Here is a 10159-nt window from a genome sequence, read left to right on the forward strand (position 1 = left end):
AAGTAATCTCGCACCCAAATGGACATGGTGGCTGCACCTTACCCCAGATCTATGTCAACTGGCGGCTGGTTTAGACACTTGGGACATCCCGACAGTAGACCCCAGGGAAAGTCCCCCGATCTGTAGGTTCAACATCAGGATGTCCGGGGGAATAGGCGGGTGGGGGTATGAATGCAGCCACCCCCTACTACGCCATAAGCTTAAAACCCTTGACTTGTACGCGTGCCCCCGAAATGGCCGCAATCGGGAAACCATGTATCGCTGTGGCGGGGCGGACTACTATTACTGTGCAAGTTGGGGATGTGAAACATCGGGAACTACCTACTGGAAACCTTCATCCAACTGGGACCTCATTTCGGTTGGCAGATGGGCGCAGGACATTCCCTGTTCCTGTTCAAACTTCACCTGTAACCTCTTAAACATAACCTTTACCGAAAAGGGAAAACAAAACCGAAATTGGATTTACGGCAGACAATGGGGTGTTCGGCTTTATTCCTTGGGCCATGACACGGGTCTTCTATTAACTATTTGGTTAAAAATAGAAACCCCAGCATCGGTATCCGTGGGCCCAAACACCGCCCCATGGTCCCAGCCAAAGGCCGCTGGAGTTAAATCCTGGCCTCAAATCACCCCAATCCAGGTGGCCCCAACTGAGCCTTCAGAAAAAACCTGAGTAACCTCCCCACCCTCTAAACCGCCCCTGCCTCTAGAGACCAGTCAAAGGCTACTAAAATTAATCAAAGGGGCCTACTCTGTCCTTAACCACACCAATCCCGACCTTACTTCTTCCTGTTGGCTGTGGCAGTAGTTGACTCATATAATGCTACCAATAGCAGCTGGTGTCCATGGGACAAAGCATGGCCCTGACTTACACTAACCCAGGTGTCAGGAAAGGGCATATGTTTAGGAAGCCCTCCCCCATCCCACTCGCAACTATGTAACATTACCATCTCAAGTGCAAGTGTAAAAAATGCCACATATGTTAGCCCAGGAAATGGAAATTGGTGGGCCTGTAACACAGGACTTACCCCTTGTGCATCTCCCCTTGTCCTTAACACCACCCAAGACTTTTGTATAATGGTAAGACTTATGCCCAAGATTATCTACAACCCCACTAGGACCTTGGAAGACTCCTATGCTAGACGCCCTACCCGCTTCCGCAGGGAACCGGTCTCTATAACTCTGGCAGTCCTGGTAGGACTAGGGGTTGCCGCTGGAATCGGAACTGGAACAACAGCCTTAATTCAAGGCCCTAGGTATTATAATGACTTAAAAATCGCCATCAATGAGGACATACAGGCCCTGGAACAATCTATAACTAGGCTGAAGGACTCCCTCACTTCCCTGTCCGAGGTAGTCTTACAAAATAGGAGAGGGCTTGACTTACTCCTTCTTGAAAAAGGGGGCCTTTGAGCAGCCCTAGGTGAAGAGTGCTGTTTTTATGTCGACCACTCGGGAGTCATAGAAGACTCCATGGCAAAACTAAGGGCTAGGTTGGACAAAAGACGTAAAGATTGAGAGGCCCAACAAGGCTGGTTTGAGGGTTGGTTCAACAAGTCCCCCTGGTTAACCACTCTCATTTCCACAGTCATGGGCCCCCTCATTATCCTCCTCCTAATTTTAACTTTTGTCCATGCATCCTCAATCGATTGCTGCAGTTCATCCAGGACCACTGTCCATCACGCAGGCCCTTGTACTCACCCAACAATACCAGGCTCTCAGGAATGGCACTGACCTTTAGATTTTAGGATTAAAATCTCTCCAAAAAGAAAAGGGGGGAATGAAGAACCTTAAAAATCAAACCAAGATGGAGTGACCTAAGCCAATACCATTAAAAACAAGAAGTCACCTTTGCCCCAAATAAAAATTAAAGTTTAAAATTACAGCCCTAAACTTTTTCCCCCAAAGCTAAAATTAGGTGCAGCTATAAAATAAGGGACTCTATGCTTAGCTAGCTGTGACACTTGTGCCTGGCTGTGCTAAGACCTAACCCAGTTTGTATACCTCCTAATACTCAAATAATGGTGTGGAAAGTGGGACGCCACTCTCCCACAAGGGGAACAAAGGGAGCGAGAAGTCGTCCCCCCTCAGGGTGAACAAGATGGCGCTGGCAGGGAAAGGAACTACTACAGAAGTAAACAACAAAATGGCGACGAGGTGCATGCCTCCTGTGTGATCTCATAGCTGATTGGATAGAAGATGCATGCCCTTCACATGATCAGCTTGCGGATTGGACTGCTGTGTGCATGGACTCTATAGTGCTTTTGATTGGTTGCTGTGGGTATATAAACCGTGTGGCTTGTACTGGGGGGGCTCTCCAGACTCCCGAGTTCAGGAGGCTCATCTGTGTAGACGCTGAATAAATCCTCTTGCTTTTGCATCAGCTGGTCTGGAGTCTGAGTCTCTGGGGTGTGCCTCTCGACGTGTTAGCATCCTCACTCTGAGGGTCTAACAAATCCAGCTCCTGACTAAGACTTTGGGGGAAGGGTGAGGAGAGGAGAGGATAAAAACTCCAGTAGCAAAAAGGTCTGGCAGGCATAGGCTGGCAGTGGTTTTAAGCAGGAATGGAACGGGACCAACTTCAGGCTGTGGACCAGTGGGCCTTGAGGCAGTGCACAGCAATGCAAGGTTCTCACCGGCAGCTCGGGGGATCGCAGGGTCTTGCCTGCCGCAGCCATGCCCACACCCCATACCTGGGAGCCTGAGCTTGAAGAGCCTACGGCACCTGAGATGCAGGGGCGTGAACCGGAAATGCTTGCCTTCACATCCCGAATAGGAAGGTCTGCTTCCGGGTCAACTGGGCACGGAGTTCCTGAGAAGCAGGTCCAGGAGAAAAGTCAGGGCCAGTGTGGGCGAAGCTTGGGCCCCTCTCTGCCCAATCCACAGGGCCTATAGCGGGGAAGGGAAATGGGGTCCCTGGAGGGCATCCAGCTTTGCGAGAGCCTCTGCCCGGCAGAACCCCAGTGTCTACCTTCGTGTCCTCGCGAGCCCCATGGGCTGCTCCCACTCACGAATTTTCACTTACCTTGAGTTAAAAGCTTGGTGTTGTCGGGCCGCTTTGGTTGACGGCAGAGCTACTGCTTGCTTGCAGACAGTTCAAGCGGGCGGCCCTCGTGCTCTGCCTGCTCCTGTCGGCTCGGGACCCCGGGAGGGGTCCTGTGGGAGCTGGGTGCATTAGGACTCTGAATCCGTCCTTCGTTTCTCACGGTGGAAGCCAGAATGTGACACGTCAGACCCTGCCTGTGCCTGCTGCGCGGTTGCACCCTGACACCCACTCACCCGGTTTGCGCCCCCACCCTGAAGGCAGAGATGCCACGTGGACTCGGCTCCTAGGACCTCCCTGCACCAGGACCTGGGTCCTGCGGGCTGAGGCATTGCGGGTTTGTGTCCGGTTTATTTCTGGTTCCACTGAGAGTGTTGCAATAGCAACATTGAATGCTTCAAAATCATTGATAAAGTATTTCAATATTCTCACCATAATGAAATGATAAATGCTGGAAGTGATTGTATGCTAATTATCCTGACTTCAGCACTACATGCTGTGTGCATCTATTGAAACATCTCGTTGTACTGTATAAATATGTAGTTGTTAGGTATAAAGTAAAAAAAAAAACACCAAAATTATTGTGTCTTGAGTACATACATTCCTTTCCTTTTCCACTTAATTTATTCTACTTCATATCAAAATGATTTGTAAATGTAAGTATATTTGAGACAAATGTGGTTGATATTCCATAATTTAGTTAGCTTCTAAATATTTAGCAATTTCTCCTTTGTCTTTATGTTTATTCTCATGTACCTGAAATTGTTCTTGAAATATATGAGGTTCTTTTTTTCTTAAAGATTTATTTATTTTACTTGAAAGTCAGAGTTACACAGAGAGAGGAGAGGCAGGGAGAGAGAGAGAGAGAGAGAGAGAGAGAGGTCCTCCATCCAATGATTCACTACACAATTGGCTGCAATGGCCAGAGCTGTGCCGAACTGAAGCCAGGAGCAAGGAGCTTCCTCTGTGTCTCCCATGTGGATGCAGGGGCCCAAGGACTTGAACCATCTTCTACTGCTTTCCCAGGCCACAGCAGAGAGCTGTACAGGAAGTGGAGCAACCGGGTCTTGAACTGGTGCCCATATGGGATGCTGGTGGTTCAGGCCAGGGCGTTAACCCACCGCACCACAGCGCCAGCCCCCTTAGGTTCTATCCTGTGTTTTTGCTTCCTATTTCTGAATATCTTATTGCAAGTATAGAATGTGGAATCTGTAAAAAGTATCTTCCTTAGGAGATAGATCAATTTACTTTCATATAATGAAAAATTATTTTCTGGTATTTCCAGGGATATTTCATTGGATTTTCTGTTCACATGGATATTAGACCCGAACATGTGCCCAGAGTGGATGGCAGCATGGCAGGCTGTAGCTTAACCTGTTGCACCATGAAGCTGGACAAGAAAAGGGTTTTTAGTCTAACTTCTTAATCTTGAAGACTTACACCTCTTCTTTTGCTTTCCATAAGATCTTCCCAGACACTCAACGGCCTGAAATCTATATTCCTTTACCTCTGCCCAGTAGTGTAGTTGTTTGCTGGGCGTGTAGCGCACAGTGAGTCTGACCACCGGGAGGGAGACACAGGCTGGCAGGAGATGTCCGCAGACTTTTGGAGGGGCTTAAATGTTTTAGGTTATGTAGGTGGGTGGGAGTGTCCCTGCATCCCATTGCAGCCTCAGTCTTTCCATGTCAACTAAGGGACCCCAAGTATTCTGAGACTCAGAAGGTTTCATGCTATTCTAGCACCTCAGTTGCACTGATTGTGAATTGCTGGCTTTAAACTGACTCAGACAAAGCTATAACATGCACAGCAGTGTCTGTCCTCACAGTATCCTTTTCTGGAGGCTGGGGTCAGTCTCTGTGCCCCAGAATCTCCATGGACAAAGTGTGGTGTATCTGGAGGATTAAGGGATCCCACTAGGTATCATGGAGATGACCACACAATGTTGTTGAAAATTGAAGACAGTGGTTAATTTCTAGAAGCTCATCCTGGGTCAAACCAACCTTTCAGGGCTTTTGGCAACCTGAGGCAATGACACGGTGGTAAGAGAGAGGCCATGAGGATCCCCTGCTCTACTAAGAAAAAACTGGCACAAAGACCTCAGTGAGATGTGATGGTCAGGAAAACACGAGATGTTGTTCTTCATTTGTAGCCAAACAAGAAGGAGGCCATTATTCCCCATATTTTCTCAGCTTCAGCATAAATTCCAACATTAAGCAGTGGGTTCTGTGCCTCTAATCTCAACAAGTGCTTAATGACATGCTTAAAGCTCACATCTAAATCCAACATAATGGCCACACAAAAAATATGATCTCATCATTTATGAAGTATATTGAATATAAATTTTATTCAAATGTAAGATTCAGTTTAATACTTAGGATAGTTAATAAGTACAAACACTTTGCACTTGCAAATATACATACTAAATTGTGCACTATCACCCAACCACATACATGTAAAATACTCTTGTAATAAAATTAACTGAACATCAACAGAGGACTATTCCATGGTTGTTCTTTTTCTTGGGAGGTCTAATCCTCCATCCTGGACAAGGGAGGTTGCTAGGATTTATGGTAACCTGACCAGTGATGTGCTCAGATGCCTGGGGAAGCAGGGCCCTTTCCTGGTCAGGATGGGTGGTGCTTTCTCATCCCCCCGTAGATCTTGACTGGTGAATTCAGATCACATTGCATGGCAGGGTGGGCTCCACTTTCTGGAGGTTGAATGCACTCTTTGGTTGGTTCTGGTCTTGGAGGGATTTCTGCTGATCTAAGGTGATTTCCTGAGTTTTTTTCTCCAAGTGCTCCACTGACTATACAGCTTTAATATTGGAAAACATTTCAAGCTCTCCTTGTGTGATGGTTCCATACCTGGAGACACATTCCCATTTTTTCCTCCAAATTCACTCTTCTGGACATAAAATAGGACATAGGCTTTTTGATTCAGGACAGAAGTGATGTCACAGGCTCTTACCTTAGCATCATCCATTTTATACCAGTGACCATTGCCAGCTTTGACATAGCAGAAGTAGTGTCCTGATTGACACCTCAAGCCAACGTGGACGAGAACCGCATAGAGAACATAGTCCAGTGGCCTCCCGTTCTGCTGAGACATGTAAGGTCTCATGTCCAGGCACTCAGGATAGTGCACTTTTCCAACAAGTTTCTTACCCGTGAAATCAGAAAACCGTTTCAATACAAAGAGAAGCACCTTGCCAGCCGATTGCAAGGTGAGTGTCTTGGAAGCAGCTGTCTTCTGTAGGCAGGTAGCACAGTGATAGGCGTTTTCTCCAGCCAGCTCTTCAGGTTGCACCAAGTGCTGCAAAGCTTGCTCCACACTGTCGGCTGTCTTGATATCCAACGCGATCTCCAGGTAAGGGTCCAAGGTTTCTGAAATGCCTTGGCACTGGAGACATTGGATTTGAGACCTCCAGTGTCCTCCCACTATCTGCTGGGATGGAGATTGGTCCTCTTGGGGACCCACCTCGTCCATGAGCCCAGGCAGACCTGCTGCCTTCAGGACATCCAGAGCAAACATCAGAAATTCGTGGGCGTCTTCCTGCCTGTTTGTGTGAAAGCCAGCAGCCAGCACTTGACAGGGCTGGATCACGTCGCCAGGACTGTGGAGGGCCCAGAGAAAGTGCGTTTCCACGGCACACAGAATGCAGCGATCCGAACGACGACAGCTTTGAGAATGCACCTGGGACAGCATATAGTTGGCGAGGGGTGGGGTATACGTGAGACACTGCAGGGCTGCATTCAGGTAGCAGGTGTTGCCCGTATTCTGCAGACCGGCCCCAATGCCATAAGGTCTCTTCCAGCTGCAGCTCAGAGAAGCTCCTCCACTGGGAGCCAGATGGGTCGCCCCCGAAGCCAAATCACTTTGCAGCGGGAGCTCTTTCTGAGGTGAGGGTGGTGATTTCCCTGGGAGACAAACACCACCATGAGTATCATCCCCCTCTGAGCTAGAATGGGAAAGTTGGCGTGTTGGCAAGTCATTAAAGTGGAACTCACCTTCCTTGAGAGGTGAAGCAGCCATCATGTCTCCAGGAGCCACTGTCACATGGCTTCTCTCCTTGGATGGTCTATGAGACTGTCCTCAAATGATCGTCTGTTTTTCTCACCCATCCTTTATATTCCACACTACCCATGACACCCTTGACCAGGTACAAGATCCACCAATCAACTACAAGCCATTAATTAGATTAAGGGTTTTAGGGTGTGGTCTTACTGCCTGATATCCTGTATGACTGCACTGCTTTTTTCAACACCTGGAGGAGATGCAATTTTCAGGTTAAGGCTTACATCTGCCTATTTTGGAACTTAGTTGCCTTGATGTGATTATATGTGCCTCTGATTTCTCAAAGGTAAACAAGGAAGAATGATGGAAGGAATGAAAGCTGAAAACAGGTTTGTGAGTGTCCTTCTGTGTGTAAGTACAATGCTTGCAGGCATGAATATTTCCAAAGGATTGACATATCTTAGATGCTATCAGTGGTAATTGTTAAAATGTTCTTGACAGCAGGCTGACTTTATTTCAAAATGTTTTATTTATTTATTTGTGCATTAGTTACAGACAGAGATAGGGAAAGAGTGAGAGAAAGATCTTCCATTTCCTGGTTCACTCCTCAGATGACTGCAACCAAAGGAGCTGAGATAATCTAAAGCCATGATCCAGGGAATGTTTCCAGGTCAGATTCTTTTTACAATTGTTTTGTAACAAATGCTTAAGGAAAATAAATTGCAGGATCAGTGACATGCAGGGATCAGGCAATAATTTTCTGGGAAGTATTCTCTATTTTTGTACAGAAAGGGATAAAATATCTTTCCAAATAATAATTATTACCTGGAATTCTAAATTCTTAGGGGCATAATCTCCATTATCCTTCTTTCTATCAGGTAGTGAATGAGTGAATGAATGAGTTATGGAAATTGACTAGTTTTTTATTTCTTTAAGGTGAACAAATTTCATATATACATATTTAGGAACATAGTGATACTTGTCATCTCAGCATCCTTCCTGCCTACACCACCAAACTCACTCCTCCTTCCATTATTTTTCTATCTTTTATTTTTACAATCATCTGTTTTCATGTTATTTTATTCAACAAATAGAAGAAAAAACACGGAGTATCATTTGTCATGGTCATTTAACATTGAAATATTAAGTGTGTTCAAAAATATCTTAGAAAACTTTATTGTTTGATAATCTGATTGTGTGATTACCAAAACATTGGAGAAAGAAGGTTCATAAGGGAATTCTTTTTGTGTATAATTTCAAAATTTATCTTTTATTGATTCAGGAAATAAAAAACCAACATCTGATAAAACTGAACTCAGGAGCTTCCAAGTGTGAGGTGGATGGCAGGTCCTTATCCACAACTTCAGACTCACAGAATCCTTAAAGCTCAGAACATGAGAAGAGAACATAGAAAACCAGCTGGACTCAGGGTTCACATACCAGAGGAGGAGAATCCCAGGGCAAATAGAGGTTAGGATCGGGTGGGAATCAGGGATCCTCCTTACAGCTTAGAGACGATATGGATGTGGAAAATTCTGCCTCTGTAACTTAAAGGATCAATTCCATCTTGTGTTATCTAGACCTGAGACATTATCAGTAGATATCTGCTCTATTCAGAGTCTGTGGGGCAGACCCTTATAGTCCATTAAATGCCATGTCTAACCATGCCCTTTTGTGGGAAAACTGACTCATCTCCTCCTGTAGAATTTCTTGTCTTATAATCTAATATGCCTCCCCAACACAGACTTTGGGCATTATCGTATATCTGAAATATCATGTAATTAATGAGACACATGTTAAGATTTGTACTCTAAGCTAGCATTAAACTAAGAATTGAAAATTTGTTATTATAGTGATCTTTGAACCATTATATCTGTGAATTTTGCTTATCCAACTAACAAATATCTTTACTAATTGCAGGTGAAGTGCAAAAACTGTGTGGCCTTTGGTCACAGGCAAACAGCAGGAGGTGCCCCATCAAGTGCAGGGATGTGACCCTGACTCTACAGCCCTTGGACTCAAATGAGAACCTGATGCCATGGAGATGGCAGGATCCCAAGAACCCAGGGCCATTTAGGGAGACAAAGCTACAGAAGGAAGAGAATCAAAGGTAAGTCATGTGAAAGTCATTGAAAGTCATTCTGGGCACTGAAACGTAGAGAGGAAATGAATCCCCACCTCTAAATAGTGACTGAGAGCCTACAGAGAAATGGAAAGAGCCCCACTTCCTCCAGGTCTCCAGACCATGGAGCTCTGCCTATTTCTGACAAAGCACTAAGTTGTAGGAGCAGGGTACATCTTGGAATTTGATCATGACAGGCAGAGAAGCAGTGAAACTTACTAGAAAGTAGGCAGTGAACAATTGGCAGGGCAATCTGCATTTATGGGAAAGCCTTGACTGGAAGAGAAGTTCAGAATCAGTGTAGCCCATGGTGCTGTTCAATGTGATTGGAGGTGGTGGTGGACAGGAAATGAACACAAGTAAACTTGCTGTTTTTTTCTGCAGGCATGATGAACTGCAAAGCAAGGCTGTCTTCCAGAAACTTCCTAGGAACCTCCAAGGGAGGCAGCAGCACAGCTGGAAAGATGTGACCAAGTCCTGTGAAGATCTGAGTGTGAGTTTCCTGGCTGCCCATGCTCTGCTTCTCTATGATAGCCTTGGTTTTCTTGACTCTCATGGCCCCTTCTGTGTGAGGAATGAATTAGAATTTGATTGAGCCTAGGTGACTGTCATTTCCAAACTTTGCAGATACCATTTTAACTTCATTAATTTTCAAATACTTACTTTTTCTATATTAACTTGATATTAATTCAAAGAGAAAAACATTTTTTAAAAATCTAAAATTGATTGCATGCTTGTAAACAATATGGTTGAAGGGGAAAGCATATATTTGGAATCAGACCACTCCAAAACATAGATTCATACATGCATGTGAACATATCTTTGTCGCTCCCCCTCTTCGTGGAGGAACGACACAGGACCCTGCGCTGTTCTTTCGTCTGCTCGGCCCTCCCCGGGTTTGCTGCTGGTTCTTCCCGGGTTGGCTACTGTCCCTTCCACCTCCGTGGAAGGGCAGTTCCCCCTGGCCACATTCCCCA

General features: G+C 45.7%; 1 protein-coding gene across 1 annotated transcript; it reads right to left on the minus strand.

Moving 5' to 3' along the window:
- Window positions 1-321: 321 nt before the first annotated feature.
- On the minus strand, window positions 322-7078 carry LOC100344523 (ubiquitin carboxyl-terminal hydrolase 17-like protein 6). The gene is made up of 4 exons (XM_070047121.1): window positions 7054-7078; window positions 5911-6963; window positions 2637-2812; window positions 322-426 (listed from the first exon to the last, which is right to left on the minus strand). Exons 1-4 carry the CDS (start codon window positions 7076-7078, stop codon window positions 322-324), a joined length of 1359 nt encoding a protein of 452 aa, XP_069903222.1.
- Window positions 7079-10159: the final 3081 nt, after the last annotated feature.

Source organism: Oryctolagus cuniculus, chromosome 8, assembly GCF_964237555.1.
Source record: "Oryctolagus cuniculus chromosome 8, mOryCun1.1, whole genome shotgun sequence".
Lineage (NCBI taxonomy): Eukaryota > Metazoa > Chordata > Mammalia > Lagomorpha > Leporidae > Oryctolagus > Oryctolagus cuniculus.